Source organism: Asterias rubens, chromosome 18, assembly GCF_902459465.1.
Source record: "Asterias rubens chromosome 18, eAstRub1.3, whole genome shotgun sequence".
Taxonomy (NCBI): Eukaryota; Metazoa; Echinodermata; class Asteroidea; order Forcipulatida; family Asteriidae; genus Asterias; species Asterias rubens.
In genome coordinates this window covers 9,046,690-9,069,405 of record NC_047079.1, presented here as the reverse complement: position 1 = coordinate 9,069,405, position 22,716 = coordinate 9,046,690, and the positions used below count along the sequence as shown (strand labels likewise).

General features: G+C 41.5%; 1 protein-coding gene across 1 annotated transcript in view; it reads right to left on the bottom strand.

Moving 5' to 3' along the window:
- Positions 1–9,463: 9,463 nt before the first annotated feature.
- Positions 9,464–22,716, bottom strand: part of LOC117302648 (leucine-rich repeat-containing protein 4C-like) — a 32,778-nt gene continuing 19,525 nt past the window's right edge. The window contains exons 2-3 of the mRNA XM_033786632.1: positions 12,128–13,060; positions 9,464–11,705 (exon numbers count right to left, since the gene is read on the bottom strand). Of these exons, the coding sequence (XP_033642523.1) occupies positions 10,713–11,705; positions 12,128–13,060 (1,926 nt within the window). The 3' untranslated portion in view covers positions 9,464–10,712. The remainder of the gene's footprint in view (positions 11,706–12,127; positions 13,061–22,716) is intronic.

The following is a 22,716-nucleotide window of genomic DNA, read 5'->3' as shown; positions in this document are numbered from 1 at the left end:
TGTTTCCCCCTGACTTAAGCTGGTAATGGTGATGACATAACTGGGATCCTATGTTACAACAGCTGGTAGGCCTCTTTATCCAATGTCTTTCATCCAGTTTGGAGTGGAGTGGTTGACTATTGCGTAAAACGCTCGCCTTTCACCACTGTGGCCCTGGTTTGATACTTGGCTGTGGTCATATTGTCGGCTCGGGTGGGATTGGAACCCATGCCGGTTGCCATTCTAGACCACTGGGCTTGCCTGGTAACTAGAGTCGGCTCAAGTTTGACATTGTAGCAGCGAGTATCGCAATGATTTAATAGATAATACTTGTCCTCTAATACTGCACGGGTGGGATTTGAACCCATAACAATGAGAGTAGATGTCAGCTTGCCCGGTAGCTAGAGGCAGCTCAAACCCTTGAGGGTACTGCAACTAACTTGGTGACTCTCGGCCATATTGTGAATACGGACCGATGAGCTCCTGATCAGGGTGGCCATGGCAACAGACACAACAGCCAGTAGATGCAGATTACCGGGATGCGGTTCACTGGGTTACTCACCCAACTAAGGCTGCCATCTTAGGCAAACATTTTAAGCTAATTTGATATGACCTTTGAGGGAGACATTGTATAATACAATGTCATACTGCCGCTATTTTGAGTTGAAATTGTGGTGGACAAAATGAAAATTGGTGAATCATAGAGCCTTTTTGTCAAAACCACGGCTTTCGACTTTGGTTCCGTTAGTTATTTTTGAAATCATGCGCTTTGGGTAGTGGGTGTCAAGTTGCGGAAAAAGGCCTAAGCTGGTACCAGAAGATATCATAACAATAATAAACGGATCCTTTGAAAAAAAGTTATCAAAATAGCCCCCCATCCCCTTACCCCTTTCAGAAAAAAAGAGTCAGTTTAAAGATCGCTAAGCATCTTCTTGAAAATACTTTGAACAAGGAGTTGAGGTCTTTTCAAAACCTAGGCTTGCTCGCCAGCTCCTGCTTCGGCTCTGTCATCCATTTTGGAGCAGTGTGCAGGCCAGGAGTTGCGTCTTTGAGAGAGCAATGCCATTTTAATTTTGCATAGGGCACTACTTCAACTTGAAAATCTGAAAGTCTATGGGACACTTTTAAAGGGGCACCAAGGCCAAGACCAGGGTCAATAGGGGTCTTATCTTCTGTGGCCTCCGCCTAATTCCAGGCCTTTTTTTGCATTTTGGACGGTGCTTTGAAACTTTTGGTTGTGTTGTATAAGTAACGTCCCTCATAGTTACTTATTGGTCGGTAAGGAGTTACTTATTCAGTACCAGCCCATAGTCATGATGAGGATATTGCTTGGTTCTGTTGTATAAGTAACTTCCCTCATAGTTACGTATTGGTATGTTAGGAGTTACTTATTACCAGCCCATAGTCATGGTCAGGATATTGCTTAATTGGATGAATATGCCAGATGGTCTAATCCTGGGTTAACCTATAAACATGAATCTGCTGTGGTGATGTTCAGAATCAACAGAATAATGTAGACAAGAATGCTAGAGTTGGGGTGGAGGGACGGAGGGGAAGGGGGTGGGGGACGGGACTGAGGGGGGAGGGGTTGGCTTGTATGACAGAGGCGACATGTGTTTGTGTGATAGGCATTTCAATGAATCACTTCATGGTGTGTCGTGCCTGTGGAGCTGATTTACTCTTTACTTTGTGAACATTAAGACGGGCCTTGGACAGTTGTAGGGCCGAGCTTGAGCATGGTTTATTGAAAGGTTTGCTAAACCCCTACACAATTTTTAGATGCTCTGAAATGCTGCCCCTGGATTAGGACCTTGTAGCTGTGGAGGTAACTAGTTGTACTGCTAACAATATGAACACTTTGGATGCAATAGAGACATTGTCTTTCCATCCATAAGAATTAGGTGAATCTTAAATTTGTGCCAACAGATGTATTGGTGCGATCGCTCCAACATAATAACTTCTCATATTTTGAAGTTTGACTAATGGGCAAAGTACAGAACTATATGCAGTTTAATACCCTGTAGGTCATACACTTTCAATAAAATGTTGATCTTTACATCCGTAGTCGAAAAAAAAAAAAAAAAACCTTCTCAATTTAGAGATGCAGGCAGAAACCAGACTGTGAAACTTTCAACCTCATTGCAGTTGTCCTTGACACATAAAGTTAAACATTCAAACCCCTTCCCTGAGCCCCCCCCCCCCCCCCCTTCACATTCTCACCTGGAAGCAGCTCATTAATCATCCGATGATTCATATCTAGACTGTCACGTTCTCGACCTCTCTAAAGATTGACAACGCGCCGGACAGAAAGAAAAAAAACTAAGAGTAATGTCTTGGGGATGTATCGTATAGTAGCATAGGTAACAAGGCACTGAGGTCTGGTATTCCATTGAGGCCTTGGATTCAAGTCCCCTGGTTCTGACCTTGTTTTGCCCTGGATTGACTTTGATTGGCTGTTCCTGATCAGTGGCTATGGCTGTACCACCATGTTAACTACCAGGGATGTGATTTCTAAGGTTAAACCAGAAATCAGGTTCCGATGGACTTTATTATACCATTCTATTCTGATTTTGATGCCCAGGCTAGGAGTCTGGCTGTCTTTGGTATTGTTGTTGTTTCCCATTGACCGTTACTGGACTCTCTGAGCTGTCGTTGGAGTTGTTGCAGTTGTTGTTGTATCCCATTGACCGTTACTGGGACTCTCTGAGCTGTCGTTGGAGTTGTTGCAGTTGTTGTTGTATCCCATTGACCGTTACTGGACTCACTGATGTCCTGTAGTTTCTGTGATGGACGTGTCTAGTCATTGATGACACACAGGAAAGTGGATTACAAAGTTCATTCCCTCACAATCAAGCCCCCCCCCCTCCCTAACCTTAAGCCTCATCCACAGTAAGGAACCCTCTGTTTTCAGACAAGGGCCCAGTTTTCATAGAGCACACAAAAATTATGCTTACCGGCCAAACTTTCTTGTCACATGTACAGTTTTTTTACTGGTATTCTGGTATTAGCTTCCCACTTTAAACTGTCTCTTTGAAGTTGGTAGTCTAACACACTGTGAGAAATTACTTCCTTTGTAATAGTGCAATTTTAGAGAAAGAGGTCATTTTCATCCCAAAATTGTGAATCTTCAGACATGAAGCCTTTCTAATCCATCTGAAAGCATTCAATTTTATGCAACAAGGGTGTTTCTCTTTCACTATTGTTGTGCAACTTTGATGACCAATTGAGCCCAAACTTTCACAGGTTTGTTATTTTATGCATATTTTGGGATACACCAAATGTGGATACTGGTCTTTGACAATTACCAACTCTGCCTTTAACATAGTTAGGACAGACTGAATGTATTAATATAGCCCAGCATGCACCTCCAATTAAAGGATTTGGGTACTTTTTTTAAATGTCCATATATTTACATTAAACTTACAGATTGAAGATAATGATAGTGGGAAGCATCCCTTCAAATATTACTTACTGAGGTGCTGTAGTTTTTGAGAAATGAGTAAAACATTGTCATGAAAATGCTTAAAATAATGTACATCTCATGACATTGTTTTACTCATTTCCCCAAAACTACAGCACCTCAGCACGTAATATTATCAGGGAAGCTTTCTACTATCATTATCTTCAAACTGCGTAAGTTTAGTGTAAATCTGTGGAAAATTGTGTTTTTTTGTCCTACAAAAAGTACTTACACCCTTTAAAGTACAAGCTTGATGACGTCATATGCCACAGGAACTTTTAGTTGGTTATCTTAAAACCATGGTTGAGCAACCTAGGTCCATTGGGGCATTGTGCTCCCCAAACTTTGCTGCTTTCATACGATAACTCACTTTTGTTTTTCGTCACGTAAAGTTCACGTCACACACCCCTAACCCACTACCAGTAACCCCAGCTGGCCCAAGTTTCCAAACGTCTGCCCCTATCATGGTTTCCAGATGTAAACCTTATCAGCAGACTAACCTGTCGGACTGATTTCTCCAAAACTGCTAAGTAGACATTCCCACTTAGCATCACTGCATGGACAACCATCCAAAGTGATGATACCCACAATGATAATCTGCTTAGGTACTCAATGACACTTGCTAAGCAAGTTTTCAAAGCAAGCGCTTTTAGTCTTGTGTTACTGGAGTTTGTTCGAGTGAGGGATGCTTGGGGGTTCTGCGATCAGTCACCTCTTGTCGCTGGGGATTTGCGCTTGTCCCTCGGTGATGTTCGTTGATTAGTCCAGGAAAACAAGAGGGGAGGTTCGAGGAAGGAAGGGGGTTGTACGCTCTAATTCATCCCAAAAGACTTTACGTGTTTGGGGACGACACTCCAAGGTGTGACGTGGAGTTACTAAGATTTTTTTTCATATATGATATTTATACCCATCGCAATTTAATCCTCCTTATGTTCGGACTTTCAGTCGCCACTGAGATACTCTTTTTGATGAGCTGTCCAGGAAGTGGACTGGAAAGTGGAAAGGGAGGGGGGGGGTAAGCTGAGAGGGCCAGGGCGCTTGCTATCTTAACTCTTTGAAGAGAGGCTTCAAGGCAACATGGGATGATAAGTAATTTTTAAAAGTTATTACAGATTTGCAAAGTTTTATGTTTAGTTTCAAGGGACGAATACTGTGTGAAAATATTTAGAAACTTTTCATAAAACCAAGAAGTAGATTTTACCTCTGATCTGTAGTATTTTTGTAGTGTATAAAAATTAATCTTGTATGAAATTCAATAATGATCAAGTGCCTTATTATATTGATTGGTGTGTACATGTACTGTGAGAGTCGGGGTGACGTACGTAGTGGTATCTTTCCCCACCTTCCATTGCTTGTGATTTTGTCTCCATCTATTTTTTTTTTCAGCAAATCATTTGTTACCAACAAGATTTCAAAGAGGAATCTGTACTAAATTAAAGCAGTTTAGACTTAAATTTAAATTTAAAATCCTCTTTTCCCAAATATTTGCCTTCCCTTCAGTGCTGCTATTATACTGTTTTTCTACATTTTAATACCAAGATTTGTCATATGTAATAAGATACTGACGGCGATTTATAAATGCTTTTAAGGTAAATAGCTATTAAAAGTGTAGGCGAGTGACTTAAATTACTTCCTGCTTTGTAGTGTTTGAATGCAGGGTTTATTTACATTTGAAGTAGCCTTTCCTTTGAAGTGCTTAATTTTAAATTCACGCATGCTTTATACATTATTGATTGGCAAAAACCATAGAGTTGTGCACTAGGCAAAATATGCACTATTGACCTTTCTATTGCAACGCCACAGCCCAAACTCCCCAAACCAAGGTTGAAATTATGGAAACCCATAAATTTAAACCCCCCAAAACAAATCACCAGAGTTTGTAAAAATGTCACAAATAACCAAAAGTAGTGTTAAAATTTGTTGGATACAAAGCAACCAATCATAGGATGTGATTTTTATTTAGTTGAAAGTTTGCAGTAATGTTCTGTCACAACATCTGTGAACAAGATTGAAAGGTTTGCTAACATTTGCTTGTCTGTGCCAACCAGCGTGGTTTTTTTGTCGACAAGAGAAATGTTAACTCTTTGTCTTTGCATGCTATGTCAACATTTGAACTCTTAATGACGTAGTGAATATTCTAGTTTCTATACTTTCTGATAGTAGTCTTTAAGTCCAAATCAGGTCTTGCCAGTTGGGATCAGTTTTCATATAATATATTTGTATGAAATATATTTTGAAAAAATCCTTCAGGGTTGTTATGTCATTTACCAAAATAGTATATACTTTTGCATTTGTTTTCCAGTATTTGTCAGTTTAATAATGCTATACCTTGTTGATGTGAAGTTGTTTCACTTGTTACCCTTAAAACCTCAGTTTCAAAACATTGATTTAAACGGCAGAACAATGACATGGCAACTAGTCTCAATGGCAAACTTAGTTTTATGAGAGGTGTTTTGAAATAAGCTTTTTTTCGTGTATATTAATTTTAGTAATTTTAATAATTTTAATTGACTTATAATTAGCCATAATCTTGCTATTGGGGAGGAATTAATTACTGCCAGTTCGTGTAGAATAAGATGAGAACAGAGTTTTAAGAAATCATGGCCTGAATGAAAATAATAAAATATTCCTTTTAAATAAAAATGTGTGTCTTGGTTTTATGAGTTTTATTTGTAAGTTCATACCGTGGACCTATTGGTTTTATGAGTATTGTTCCGTTAAAAGAACTAAAACAAGGGGGAAATTCAAGTCTTAGGGAGGAAAGAGAACCCCTCAAACACGTGTTTTAGATTCTCATTTTGAATTCAATCCCTTTTCCCAAAATCTATATAACTTCCTGAACGTATCTATAGGATCGTATGATGAAATCTCAACCCAGAATCAACGTTCAAACTAGGCCAAGCAATGCGCCTTGTTTTCCGCTCCAAAAACAGGCCCGTTCCGGTATTTCTGCTAGTTTTTTGTGTCGATATTTATACCTCAGTGTTTTTGGTGTATGAATCATTGGGCCATGCTCAGTCATTATTTTGTCAAAGGAGGTAATGATGTTGGAAGGATATTGCACAAAATGATACTCCCAGGACCGAAGGTATCGGGTGTCGTTTGTTGAGAGCTGATTGGTCGATTGAGTTTGACACGATAATCATATTTTAATGTCTCTTAAAGTTTAAGACTGAAAATGTATTTGACTTTATATCTAAAACTTCAAGAGATGAAGCTAACCAATGGTGCGGCTCGTCTGGTATGTCCACACGAACCGTGAGAGTTCCCTTTTTTCAAAAGGAAAAAGCAAAAGAAGAGAAAAGGAAGAAACTAAATGATAACTGGAACTTGAATTTGTCCCCCAGCTTCTATTCGCGAGCAGATTGCACCCAACAAAACCGGTACACTTCTTCTAGATAGCCGACGTTTCGATTGCTGCTTCCTTCACAACCGACATGTGGCAACATTTGGGATTTAAACGTGACGTGGGACGGGCGGGGTGATGCCCTTGTCACGAGACCTTGCCCTACCTAAATGCATAAATACATAGTATTTGCAAATTTAAAGCCCCTTAAATTCATTTCCTCCATCACCAGCCCCCCTGGTGTAAAGTCTAGTTACGCCATTGCTCAGGTGTTGATGTACGTCCACTATAGTGTCTAGGGCCTAAAATTATTCGTGCAAAACCGCACGTAGGCACGATGCTGACCGTAACTGCACACCGATGCGTTCAGGAAGTTCAAACAGTTTTGTGAATGAATTGTAAGTCGATCACTTTCTTACAGGTATGGTCATTGTTTTGGATCAGTACAACCCATAATCTGTGTAAAAATACCCAAGCTAGAAATGGGTAAAAATTACCCAGTAATGGGTTAAACTGACTCAGAATCCGTGTTAGAGTTCCATTGTTTTCTTGACCTGCTTTAGGGTCAGCCTGACCTGGAAGGGGAGCAGGGTCCCTGGGAGCCAGAATCAGTTCTGATCCGGCAGTTTTTGAAATTGTACAATATCGACACTAGACTTTTACCAAGCTTGTAAAATGTTTCCAGCAATTAAAGGCACCGGATAATTGTTAGCATAAAACCTTACTTGGTAACGAGCAATGGAGAGCTGTTGATAGTATAAAACATTTGTGAGAAACGGTTTCCTCTGACGTTACATAGTTTTTGAGAAAGGAGTAATTTCTCACTGTATTAAAAGACTTATGCTTAAAGCCCATTTTAGGCATCAGAAAGCACGTAACTTTGGTGTTTTTGTTCTACATTGTTCTCTTGCAACGTTTAATGACCAAAATGAGTGAAAAAATTCTTGTTATGTTATTGTATGCTGGGATACACCAAGTGAGCATACTTGTCTTTAACAATTAATTACCAAAGGTGTCCATTGCCTTTTAAAAAGCTTGTAAAATGTGTCCAGCAATTAAACCATACAAGTGAAATCCCTCCCCCAACCTGCCCACAAACCCCTCCCCCTCCCTACGCATTTGCACACACGTGAATATGAATGTCTGTATAGTCCCTCGTGACTAATCTAAACCCCGGTCCCGCCCACTGCTATGTAGCGAAGCAAGTCCAATCCACAGGTGAAAGGGTCAATAGCGTATTCAGCAGCTGCTATCAGCTGGACTGATAGCCTCGTATCCCCAGTAGATTGAACCCAATAGGGAACTGGGCCTTGTGTAAAGCATATGAATGTACTCTAAATGTGGTTCTAAATGTCTTGGACGGGTTCTATCTTTAGATCGTTAAGAGACAGTTTCGTCGAGTGGATTACGTTTTAGTAGACATTTCGTTTTCACGGATGAGTTCTGGTTGTTCAAAGTAAATTCACCAATACGGCCAAAGTGAGGCTAAGGAGCAAGAAATAGTCTTGCCTCGCTTTCAATCTGGTAAGAATTGAGAATAGCTGTCCCCCTACGCAAACACAGAGCGGACCTTCGCACAATGTGGCAAAACTATTTCCGCCATTTTGGCAGAGGTTTCCTTGGTGTATATTCATTGGTTCCCAAATGGACCAAATCTAATTCTTGCTTCGCAGTATTTCGGGGTCAATAGTTTGTAGGTATACACACTTTTCCATACGTCATCATCTTGCAAAAAAAGACAGATTTATTTTCTTTGGGACCCTTCTGGATTATTGATTAAATCAAGAAAACACAAACAGATTTCAACTCTCCAATCTTAGGTCAGTAACCCCACTTGGGTACTGACTCCGGAATGGTCGTAATTAAGGTGCTTTATCCGAGGCTTCAGCACCCGTGTCTGGGCTCTCAAGCTGTGACCACCGCAGACCTTTCCCCGGTCGGAAACATCGAAATAAACCCGTTTTGTTGTGGAACAGGTCAATTTCACCTTAGACATTAATTGAAGTTGAAAGTTAAGGTCACTTTGTAGGGTTACAAATTTAATTCTTGTTCCTGTAACAATTTAAACAGGTTCGGCCAAAGGTCAAACTTGATAAATAATTTTTACCGATAACCAATTAGAAAAAATAATAATTTGCAATTTATGAGATAAAACTTCCTGCCACAATTTGTTGTTCTGACGATGCATTCATATACTGACAGATCCAGGTCTCTGGAATTGTGTTTGATGTGAGAAAAAACCTGCAGTGTGTATTTCCATGAATCCCTGGATTTCAAATTGGCTAAAAGGCACTGGACACTTTTGGTCATTACTCAAAATAATAGTTAGCATTAACCACTACTTGGTAACAATCACAGGAGAGCTGTTGATAGTATAAATTATTGTGAGAAACAGCTCCCTCTGAAGTACCGTAGGTTTAGAGAAAGAAGTAATTTCGCATTCAAATAACATCTGAAAACACACACTCTTTGTACCAGGTGTTCTATCATTATTATATTGTAAATTCGAAGACCAGTTTTCGAAGCGTGAAAACATTTTAATCTCACGAGATTCTCAGATTCCCATTAATGGGTCAAGCTCACTGGGTCAGAATCTGGGTCAGTGTGACCCGGGAACTTTAACAGAGTGTACACTAAATCAAGACTGAACGGAGCTCATTACTTCATCATAACTTTATTTACATTTTTATTAAAATACAAATTTACAGCCATTCCTCATTGCAGCATCCTCTAGGATGAATTAATTTTTTGAAACAATCAGTCCACTTATGAGCATACCAATAATAATCTTAATAAATTTGAATATTCAAATTATGGTGGGTTTAGTATTGCATTTACTCCCTGTTTAAGTCCAGCATCTTACACTTGTTTTAGAACATTAAATAATGTCGAGATGAGAAACGTTAAAAATGTGTTTGTTGTGCATGCACCTCTCAGTTTATTGTTCAATGAATTATTCATTTACTGTTGCGACCTTACAATCCCCGAGCGAGCAACCTCTTTGAGTGCAAATGCTGCTGTCTGGAATAATATTTTGGTATCGACTCAACCACGGACCCTTAGGGTAGGTTACAGAAAGATTTATTTCAGTATAATACATAATAAACATCAATTGGAATGTGATAACCTTCTGAAGCAGCATTTAGAATAATAATAATTAAAATACTTGGTAGGAATGTATTGGAAAATGTAGTATACACTAGTATGAGTTTCAGCGTACAACACATTAGACCCCTTGCATGACGTCACAAGACCCAAACAGCGCCCTCAATGAGTTAAATGGAGACCTATAATTGGCTGAGAGTTGCGTGCGCTGCGAGTGCACGTTCCCATCACTGTTTAAACTCGGTGATAACTGCTAGGCCAAATGCAAGAAATCTATTGAGCCAATTCACCCGACGGGCCCATTTTCATAAATCTGTTAAGCAGACAAAACTGCTTAGCATTTTCTTGCTGAGCACCAGCTGCAAAAATGTAAACATCGTGGAATTTTGGCCCGGACCAGTTTCCAGTTTTTGTAAAGCAACATTTGTCTGTGCTTAGCAAGTTACAGGCTTTATGAAAGTGGACCCTGATGTAACGGCGCAACAATGTCAGTTGCTCAACACGTGCAAATTGACCCAGAAAATGGATTCACGACAAGGATATGCTAAAGTAATATTATGCTAATGAAGCTATCCCTGTTATTTCTTGTCCTGACTAATAATTGTGTCTTATGAATAATTATTTCAGAAACTAATACGATCCCGGCTCTTTTGAGACCTACCGATACCCGGAGGGATTTAGAGGGATCCTTCAAACACCCTCCTTCCCCTTAAAATAAACTTACGCAGAAGGAATGCTCAAATACCAATTTTGCTTCACCAAGCACAGCTTGTGTCAATATCCTTATAATATACACAGTAATTAGTTTATTTCAGTAGCACTTCATAACACTGCGTAGTCAGCCTGTCTCCGTAAGCATATCGTTGACGGATCCAAGGCAGTGTAGTTTGGGTCCCGTATCATCAGCGTTGCGTTTTCATACAAGTGAGATTCGTTAGACTCACAGCTCTCCCTATTCCGACTGTCATCACTACAGTTGCTGCTACTGCATGGAGTCAGGGGGAGATAGTCTGATGTCCCGTTTATCGTCTCATGGCTACCGTGATAACTCTTCCCGTTCCGGAGGTTAGCGAGGGCGAGGTATTTGCTCTGTTTCCCGCTGGAATCCTCTACTTTGTTCATACGGAGCGAGGAGGTTTTCCTGTTGTTGTTGACGACACGATGTACTGGCTTCGCGTAGAGGTACCCCGGCATGGCGATGGCGTTGATAACCTTCTGGAAAGTAGGCCTACGGTTGTCTGACTGTTGTTCCCTGGCCTGGAGGCAGGCTTCCTCACCGTCTGCCGAGCCCCGGTGCTTGTCCAGACGCCTCGGTACTCTGGGTCGCAACTTCTCCATCTGGCGTCGGTACCAGATGTAGAAGAAGATCAGGGCCGTGGATAAGGTGGTCGAGAAGGTCACCAAAGCCGTGGCGATTATCCCTGCCGTGGAATCGCACACCAACCCGGCATCATGATCTGGCTTACACGGTGGCTTCCCCCCGTCCCGGCACGGTGCATCCATGGTATCAGTCGACAAGGAATTGGAAGCCCCAGTGGTTGTGGTTTCCTGGGAAGAGGACACCTCTAGTGCAAATCGGGCCAGGTCTGTGCCTTTCTCGTTCTGGGCGTTGCAGGTGTAGTTCCCGGTGTCTTCCGTCCGAGCCTCAGTGATCCTCAAGGAGCCGTCCCGTAGCTGGGCGACCCGGGAGGCCTTCGTGGAGCTTACTTTGACCCCGCTTGGGTTGGTCCACGTCACTATCGGTTCAGGGTTGCCGCTTGCATTGCAGGGAAGCACTGCCTTCTGTCCCTGGACTACCTTGATCGTTTCTCTGTTCTGAAAGTTTGAGAGGGAGATAACAAAATGATCATTACAATTAAGTAATGTTGTAAACGTAGCAAGAATAATGTATGAAGAAGGTTCATCTCTGTCCAGGGTGGACATTTCCTTGTGGTTTGTTGATGACTTGGTTGTCTGTCCATCGGTTAACTGAATTAAGCATCTTAGAGTTTCTTCAATTTCTAATATCTTAACAGGTCATGATGAAGTGGTTGTCAAATTGTGAGTTTGTTTTAATCATTTACCAATTTGGAGTTACACGAAGGCCAATGAGGTCATGACCTCAGTTGCTCATTGCCTCCGCTGTAGTGCCACAAGATTCTCACATACTTTTACGTAAGATTTCCGCTTAAAATGACCTTTGCCAAATAATATTACAAAGACTGTTTTTCTTTTGGGATAATGATTTTCTAGCTTACCGGTGATATTGTCGGCTTTTTACAGACCAGAGGTGTCTTCATGAACCTGAGGTCGATTCCTTGTAGAGTGGGTGGTGTTGCGCAGAGTACCGGGTGGCTGATACGCAGGTTGAGGGTTCCTCTACTACCAGAAAGCTCCCTCCGTAGAAACTCGATTCGGCAATCACAGGTGATCGGATTCCCGGAGAGCCAGATGTCCTTCAGGGTAGGCAGGAGGAACGTAAAATCCGGCAGAGATGTCAGTTGGTTGTTGCTCAGTGAGAGGGATCGCAGATGTGTCATGCCGTCGAAGATCCTTGGGTTGAGGTAGTGAATCTGATTATTTTGCAGAGAGAGTTGGTCGAGGCTCTGTAGACCGAACAGAGCTCCTCTGTTGATGACCTGGATGTGGTTCCCCTGTAAGAGAAGCATCCTGAGGTTGTTGAGACCGTTGAAGGTGCCTGGCTGGATCAGGGTGATGTTATTCAAGGAGAGGTCAAGGGTCTCTAAGCGATGGGCTCCCGTAAACGCCCCACTCGCTAGCGCCTCCAGCTTGTTCCGTTTCAGGACCAGACTGGTCAAGTTTGCCAGCCCCGTGAAGGCCCCTGGATCTATTGTTTGTATCTCATTCATGCTGAGATCGAGATTCTGTAGATGCATGTAGTGACTGAATGACTTCTCTATGAGTTTCGTCAAGAGGTTCCCGTGCAGGTCGAGCACCCTGGCGTCCGTGTGAGTGTTTGGGATGCAGTCAAGTTGACGGGACCCGCAGTTAAATCGTCCTGGCTCATCGTCCTCACACGCTGCGTTCGTACATCTTTGGTTCCCACTGCTTCTAATGTCCAGGGCGGCGCCATCTATTGTTGATATTATTTCAGTGAGTAACCATAGTGACAGTGGTAGGACCACTCCCCCCTTAACAGTTCGAATGTTCCTCAACTCCATGATGTATGTCTGAAAATAATAGACAAAACCAAGAACAGTCAGTACAATTTACAGGATTTCAGAACAAAAAGCAGAAAGGATAGAATACAATAGACAAGAGGCCCATGGCTGCCTACACAACTCCCAGTTTCAAACTACAGCAAATAAAGTCAACTGAACACAGTTGCCACACAATAAGTCTGACATAAGTTTCAACAATATTCAATTTTTGTTCTTACCCAAAATTGTCAAACTCAGAACAGGAATCAGATAGTGGCACATAAACCCTTTATTAAGCAAGCCGATACGGGTACAGCTTTTACCAACTTTACACAAAACCAAAACCAGTGGAAGACAAATAGCAGACGATTAGAGCAAGCAGTCTACATTGATCCTCCAGTCTAAAATATTCCATGTACAGCGTAGACTACCAAGCATTCAAGAACCCGATAACCTCAATAGATTAAACACATAAAACATGACTCAATTTAAAAAGTGTTCAAAAGCTCAGCTGAGCAAGGCTATGGGTAGACTTGACTCAAGTCCCAATCTCGTTAATTTCAGTCCCATCGCCTAACGCCAGAAAACTTTTGCGCGGCCGGCATCCTCCAATCTGTGCCACACTATAGGTACATTTGGACGGCGGATGTGCTAAGGGACTTGAATCAAGTCTAGGCTATGAGGGGTGTGCGTCACCAAGTATGCAACCGTCAACTTGCTGAACTTAAGAAGGGCCGGCTTATCTGCCGAGAAGTATACACGTTTTAGGACCAAGAGGCATGGCGTCGACTGAACGAGATACCGGGACCTCTGACGTTCTTGCTGTTGACAGAGATGACATTTTCAGGGCAACGAGATTGGAATACAATCACTTCTTGTTTGTCTGGACTGTTACCTGATGCTCGGGTGAATCAACTCGGTTATCTTAAAGCTTTCTCCTGAAGACGAGCCGAGTATACTCTTCGAAACGTCGAGACCAAACCGGCTCTTTTCAGAGCCAACACTCACCCAAAAGAGAACTGTTACATCGCTGTACCCGCTAACATCTCTTTTCTAAGTTCTAATACCTGCTGAGATGTATACGTCTTAATACGAGGCAATTTGCAAACGGTTACTATTTTCAAATAAACCAAATTGTGTTAAGTATCCCATGTAATTTCAAACAATGGTAGTAATTGCAAACAATAGGTGACAGCACATGTCCACACATCCAAAAATTTCCATAGACCTTTTTGCAAATACCCATTGCGCATGTGCTAACTGTTATAATGAGGTGCATGCTGGTCTATGGCTAGCGATCAAACTTGATCGCTTGCTAGACCAGCATGCAGCTCATTTCACGCCTTACGCAGGCGTTCCGAGTATTTGCGATTGAGCATGCGCACATTTACGTGAACTAGATTTGACTGGTATCATGCTGCCATCTACCATCCCTGAAAAGTCTTTCACTAAGAATATGAGTTTCTCTTAAGGTCTCTCTTAAATAAATGTGCAAAAAATAAACGTCCCGAAAACCCGGATACCAGCGATTACGTGAAAGAATCATAGCCCCCCTTATCGTCATAGAAATAAATGTTAGATGTTAATCGATCACATCCGGGTCTGATTATGTCCCACGATACCAATCTCATTCAACGGACATATCTCATTTTCATTGGAACATTCCGGTAATGAACGTTGAGTTGAATGATCAGTCATGTTACCAAGTAAAGTCCAAGTATGTCATAATGTTATCTGTCCATATTGCTGTCCAAGGCCAAGTTTCATAAAGCTATTTACCCGTCAGCAAATTTGTAGGCCTACTGTAGCAGAAAAATGTGCGTAAGCATAAACTTATTTGACCATGATTTCGAAGGCAGAACATTTCTAGGCGCGCATGCACGTTCACCATTGATTTGAATTATACGTCACTCGTGTGCTACTGCGGGTTAGGGTGCATTTACCTTGCTTTTAGAAATTCTGTTTAAGGACGCCCCGTAAGCACAAAACATCTGCTAACATGTTTTATGAAATTGGGCCCAGGTTTTTGTGACATATAGGTTCCCTCGTAAAAGAATCAAATTTTAAATCATAGGGTAACTTAACACCATTGTAAATGTGTTGGCTGACAAAAGGGATAAACTTTGATTTTATTTTGCTGCAGTATTATAGGCTATAATATTAATACAATCGAACAGTTCCAAAACAAAGGTATCCCATCCAGTCTACAAACTCTTGATGTTTTAAGTTATTATCCTAACGAATCTCTAGTATCAATTTGTGTAAGAAATCTCACATATAATCGGCGGAAATTGTCAATTCTCTCGAACAAACAATTTAATCCCGCATGGTTGTGAGGAGCTAGGCCGAACACTGGGCGGGTCACACATGCCCCTGACTAGCCCCCCCCCCCCGGTTGCCAACTTAACCGATTAGCTCTTATTAAATTAATGCTTAAGACAAAACCAACTACTATTTAGCGTGGCATAGCTAACGAACTTGGACTGTATGGCAAGGGCGTAATGCTAACATAATTGTGCCAGTAGAAATACACTTTTTTAAATATAAAGTTGAGAAACTAATTTTGTATTTTTCTTTGTAATAATTAGCTGAGTTTGTTGTCCATTAAAGACATCGGACACGCTTGGTAATTGTCAAAGACCGATAGTCTCACTTGATGTATCCCAACATAAGCATATTATAACAAACCTGTAAACATTTTTGAACTCAATAACTGGTCATCGAATTTGCAAAAGAATAATGAACGAATGAACATATTTGTTGCATAGAATGTGTGTACACGAGAAAGATGCACGAGAAAGGCTTCAGGCCTGAATTAAATCTCATGTTCAAATATTTTAGTGAGAAATTACCTCATACTCAAACACTACGTTTACTTTTACAAAGATAATCTTAACGTATGACTTAGTCCTATGACTGCTTATAGTTAAAAACTTAAAGCTAGTCCTAAGTTAGGAAGAGTATAACCTTGTCGTAAACCTTTTGTGAAATTCACCAAGTGCCTTTAAACGGGATCCAAGCTCAAAAGTTTTGGAGCAACATTATCAAGGGCACCGGAACCCACGAGGGGAAGCCAAGTCAAAGGGGGTTACTCTTTGCACCTCTCTAAGACGTCTCAAAGGGTTAAGTACGCTTAAGCAACCCCCATGGGGGAATCAGAGAGGGTATATGTACCCACTTTGGGCAAATTGTAACCATGAACTCGGGAAAGCATTCTGGGTTGGGATTTGAGAGGGTTTCCGCAAGGCACTTTTTTCTACTTTTGTTGATACAACTGTGTTTGATTATTGGTTGGATAGGATACGAGAGCGGTCAAGGTACATTGGAAAGAATGACACATAGATAATATGTGCTTAAAGGCAAAGTATGCATTTCGTTTTGAATCCGTTCGATTGCTTTTATCCTATTATTGTAACTGAATCATGGGGGGGGGGGGTCGCGTGCCTCTTCCCTCCTATAGTTATACACCACTGCTGAGCCGTCAATGTGCATTTAAGTTAAATGTCATTGACACACACAAGTTCATAAGTTCATAAGAACAGGTCTGATTGTGTGAAAGGTCGTAGAACCCTTTTATAAAGTAATGAATTCGGAAGTATGCGATGACAAGGGGAGGGGAAGGGGTGGCATAGCTTTAGAGTCTCAAGGAATCGTTCATTCTTACACCTCCAAATGATAACGGCCCGTGAAAAGTTCTGTGGGAAAATGTGACTTTGAAATGAGCGCAAGGAGAATTTAATCGTGAACAATTAAGGTAATAGGATTTTATGTCTAGCCTCTTTTCCCCGTTTGCTCTCAATCCCCATGAGCCTATAATGACTCGCGGTGATATCCGTGGGGTCGAGGGACCAATCCTTCTTAATAATTCCATCAATCACGTATCTAGTCTAGGCCGCGTTTCCGCTACCGTCTGAACGGCCAATAACCGGCCGAAGGTTGACCATTGAATTTACAGTGTAGGTGAGAATGTAGAAATAACATTGGAGGGGTGGGTGGGGCGTCCTCGAATGGGGTGGGGGTGTTGACTGAAGCAGAAGCAATGACCCCTCCCATTTCATTAAGTTAATTGCAGATCCGATACTATGGAACTAGCACATGCAGTCAGCAAGACATCTGAAAGCCTGCTTTAAAGAAAATTGCAACAAAACAAATCATAAACCTTCGCTTGCTTTTGCCGATATTTTGCTTACTGTACGAGTTTACGTTCCATAGCTGCTGGCTAAACCATAAGGATACGAAAATGCAGGCTAACCTCCCGGTGCTTATGTAAAAAGAATGACGTCACAATGTAAATCCATGGTGAACGCGCAAACTATACATGACCGTGGGGGGGGGGGGGGGGGATCACCTCGAACCAGTCATAATGGAGTGCGTTTTGGCGACCCTAACCAGAAACATTGGTTATATCGGTTGAGCGTTTTCGCGCGTTCGGTAGCGTGGTGACGATGCTGTTCAGACCAACCGGCAACCGACTTGCTGAGATTGTTGGGCTTTGGTTTGGGTCGTCAAAACGCACCCCTGTACACAAGGAAAGCTTACGCCACTTTACGTTTTTATCCAATGGAATCATTGTTTCGAAAGAAATGTTGGTCCTGTAAGACCAGTGATACTTGCGGATATCCTTGCGGATAAAGCCAAGGGACCAGTCTAATCTGGACCCACCCCTCTCTTACAGATCCTGGGGAAAAGTTCTGACAACCCCGTCTGGGTCCCAGAGGTTGAACGATCAATCATTGGAACAGTTATTCGATGTCACTGTCATACCGTATGGATGCTCGCAGGGATTCGAATATTATAGGAACTGTCAACATTTTCTGCTTTCCTTCAGAGCTGTTTCTAAAAAATTACACTTTCTGAGAAAAAAAGGTCACAGAAGTAGGTCTTCTTTTTTGCATAGAAAGTAATGACTTGCTTTTTGAAAATTAACATCCTGTGAAATGCTGTGATCATTTCACTATCGGACTCTTCTGAACACAAAATGTTTTTCATTTTACTTCTCGTTTTCAATTTGAGTAGAGGGTTTTAGTATAGGGTCAGGACTTTGCTGGACAAATCAACCAGTAGCCCATCTTTTTTATATTAAGTTGATATTCCGTATGTTAGTCTCATCTATAAACAATAGCTTTTTGTTTTTTTAGTAAAATGATACGTAGTTCTGTATTTTTGTTTTCTAATATGTTTTGGTTGTTATGAGCAGTCCCATAAGAAAAAATTCCTACCTAATTGACATAGAAACCTGCGAACAATACGATGCAGATGGTATAGGTAGTACTATAGTTGGCAACAATCCAGTCTCCAGAATGTAGGTTTCTTAAAGGGAAGGTACACGTTTGGTAGATACTCAAAACAAACATTAACTTTAAAACTGACTTGGTAACATCCAACCAGGTTTTTTTTCTTCTATCATTTTCTCGCAACTTCGATGACCAATTGAGCCAAAATTGTCACAGGTTTGCTATTTTATGCTTATGTTGGGATACACCAAGTGAGAATACTGGTCTTTGACAATATTACCAAATGTGTACAGTGTCTAATGCGAGTATAGAATGTTCTTCCCCCAACCTTCTCCAGTGCCCGGAGGCGTTTTAAATGAATCATTGCTTTCATTTCCAGATATTGAAAATCAAATTACAAAATGCATAAATAAAGCAATCAGTTAAGCCGACAGGGGATCTGCTTTTCCCGGTTCTAATGTACTCATGATGACAGAGCCATCATGCACTGTGCGTTTGCCACAAACATTTTTACTGCTCCTATTATGCGCCATCTTGTTTAAAGGCCCACGCCACCTTTGGCAATTGTCAAATACCAATCTTCTCACTTGGTGTATCTTAGCATATTATGCATAAAATAAGAAACCTGTGAGAGTTTGGACTCAATTGGTCTTCGAAGTTGCGGGGGAGAGTAATGGAAGAAAATGCTTTCAGATGCTTGAATTCGAGACCTCAATTGACGAGCAGTTTGTTGCTTTTAAGTATCAGCTCCAAAAACTTTAAAATCATGATCCAGAGTACTTCTGACATTGGCGTCTTTGGGATTGCCAGCTCAACACAAGGATTATTAGTTCTGTCTATTAATATCCAAAGTGTGTGTTAAGTTTATGCTACTAGATTAAAAAGATTTGTCATAGTGGGATGATTGCGAGGGGGTTGTCTTCAATGCAAAGACTGTTTCTGATGTCAGCTTATTTTACTCAGAAGTTTTATATTTCCATTTTGAGGGTGACAGTTTGTTTGACTGTCTTTGCTTTAAAGGCGTTCAGTGTTATGACCCCTGTGGAATCCAGGTCAAGCTATGCATGACGTCATCCTGGATGTGCCACAAGCGCATGACTGTTGAGGGATGTACTGACAGAAGCACGGTGATTGGTTAAAGGAGGGAAGCCACGCCGACGGCTATTTCATGCCAAACACCTTTGAACTTTTGTTTTGATCTGGAGGCGATCTGTCAGAAAATGTATGACTGTAATTGATATACAATTAGGTTCTTTGATGTGGGAACAAAAGGAACTTGTATGTGAATCAGGTAATGATAATTAGGATGGACATCCGGGTACTCAGGCGCAATATGACATATCTGTCTGGTGCCCAGGCGTGTCTATGCAACTCTGAATGTGCTTCCCTCGCATGGTAGTGATACACTGAGATAAAGATAACTGGCGAACCTGGCCTCAACAAAGAATGTCTGTCAAGTCAGATAGTACGGGGTGATGGTTGCCTTTTCGTATCAAATCAGTCATCGTTGTATGCATTTGAATGTTTTGAAGGACTGAACTTTATTTGTTTACTTCCAAGGGTACCAATGTCCGAATACGCACTAGACTTGCCTGACTGGCGTTGATAAATGTATTAAAACAGAATGATACCAATATTGAACCCTTAAAAAAAAACTTAATAAACGGCCTTACGGTCATTACCCTGAAACTGTCAAAACTTTGCAACATTGTAGCCCTACCCATGGTCGTTCAGATACGTACTGTAGTCTTAACTTATTAGCTACAAAACAAATGAATGTTCTGAAACGATGCAAAACAAAATTGCATTGTGCTTTTCCCCCGGTTCGATGAAAGAAGCACTTCGGTACGGTTGAATTGCGGGCCCCGGTCCGGTACTCCTAGGAGAGGGACGCAGCCAGGATGTGCCGTGGGCAAGCCTGCAAGCACGGCCCACGGGGACTCGCAAGACACGCTGCTTGCAACTCTCGGTCTCTTGGGGCCGTCCCCAAATCTCGAGCAAAAAGGGCACAGGTTGAGCTCTAAAAGTAGGGCTGACTATTACCGATTTTATGGATCACTGCAATGGTCTATTGGAGATGAATAAAGGACTTCGATGTGGTTGTCTCTCCTATAGGCATCTCGCTGCATTATAGACTGGTCCCCTGTCTTGCGGTATTGGTTTTTACAAAATCAGTGATTTCGTTGGTTACAATTACATTGTATGTACGTGCATAAAATTATGTTGTACGTGTATGTTTAATTTGACTGCGAAATGAATGTGAGATCAGCGGTACATCCATACCACGTGACCGTCCGGATCTTGACGTAGGCGCAAGGCCGATTTATGGCGTAATTTACGAGCCACGAAGTGTGACGTCAGATGCTAATCAGATTAATGCTCAGGCTAATGAACAAACGCAGGGGTTCCTCTTTTCGACGATAGGTGTTTTGGGTTCTTCTATCGTGCAATACAAATCCTAGTACATTGAATGTACAGCTGAACAGGAGGACAAAGCTCAAGGACACAATACCACACCTGGGACTCGTGCCCACAATTAGTCTGATGGGCCCAATTTCATAGCGCTGCTAAGCACAACAATTTGCTTAGCATGACATTTCTGACTTGATAAAAACAGGAAAGCCAACCGAATTTCCTATCGTTGCATGTTGCTTCTTACTGGTATTCAGCTGTTGTTTGCTGGTCCTGAAAATCACGTGGAAATTTGGTTGGCATTCCTGTTTTTATCAAGGGAGAAATTTTATGCTAAGCAAATTGTTGTGCTTAGCAGCGCTATGAAATTGGGCCCTGATCAGAAACACCACCAGAGCCTGGCGTTTAGTGTTCTTATAACCGTTCGGTCATGGACACGCCAAAATTTTCCATTTTCAGATTTGGTTGCGTCTTTCGATGAGATCCTATTTCACATAACACCCATAGATCTTGATAGTATAGTTCGCTAGAGTTCATTCTCTATAATGCAATTACACAATACCACAACTGGCAGAGAAACGATTCAATTTATATTAAGTTTTACCCATGAGGGACTGGGTCGAGCCCGGAACTTCACTCAGCGATGCCCCGTTACTCTCCAAGGAACCCCATGTTGGGGGACATGACATTTTCGGCTGCCCGTACCAGACATTGTTGGGGAACTGGATAGAGTATTAAAAATTCTCGTTTGGTCCCCATACCACTTTCCAAAGAGCCATTTCTCTACTCAGAGTTCAGTATAAATTTGCTAGTCATTGCATTTAATCATATTAAATATATACTATTGAAGTATAAATATATATAAATATCAGACAATATTCTTCGCCGCGAGGTTTTGTGAAATAATTGAGTATATCGAGGATAGAATTCCAAACTAAATTTGAAATGTTGTTCTCGCCGTTCCTGCGTTGGGACCACATCATTTTATCACACAGTATTGTACCACAGCTCCCTAGCTGCAACTTGTGTACAGTGATGACGTCATCGTGTGCACGTTTACATTTTTTCTATTCTCCAAAATGAGATAATTGATTTGAGGAAATGTGTTTCTTTTCGCGCGGCCCAAGAAAACAGAGGGCCCTGTACCCGTAGCCTCCCCCGGGTGAGTTCAAGTCGATAGACGGTGGGCTTATTACATTACTGAGTATGTCATCACACCATGCCCTTATCGGCCAACCAATCGGGTGGTCTGATAATTGCTTCATAAAACTAGAGGTGAGTTTTCAACACATTTGGGTTAACGTATATATATGATGGCCCTGAAGGGACATCGCATTTGCAAATTAATGTGCACATGCTCACGAGACGTCTAAAATGTTAGATAACGTAACATAGCAATTAATATTTGTATGGCGCATTTCCTTTAAGATTATAGTTCACAAATTAACATCGTGGAGGTGATCGAGAACCCTTGAGACAGACCTCGCTGTAGAGTCGAAACATTAGGACACTAATCCAGTTGCAAATATAGATCACCTTTGAATATTCATGAGGAAGGTTATTCCTTATCATTGGTCCAGCTTCCTGAATGCTTTTTGACAGATCACATTCAAGTGAGTGATGTCCAGGAAAATCCTATTCTTCAGCACTGGTGACAAATCTATATGGACGTGCGTTAGTCCACATATTGTTTCAAAACCCTGCCTTTATATTATGTGGACCTTTTTTAGTTCTAAAGGTTCACACTTCGTATGTAATGCTTAAACCCACACATTATTTGCGAAGCAAAATAACGACATCGCATTAATTGTGATGTGATCGAAATGTCCCTTCATGGCCACCATAGTATACACCAGCATGAATCTATACAAGGCAGCGTGAAATGGTTAGACTTGCGGAGGTTTCGGGTAACGCTCTCTGGGCTCCCTGGTGGGAAAACTGTCCACTTTTTTTTTCTCCCAGCGTAAAAAAAAATTTGGCAAGGTTTCTTGTTTCCTATAGTGGTCTGTGATAATTTTGAAACCGTGAACTGGGACAGTT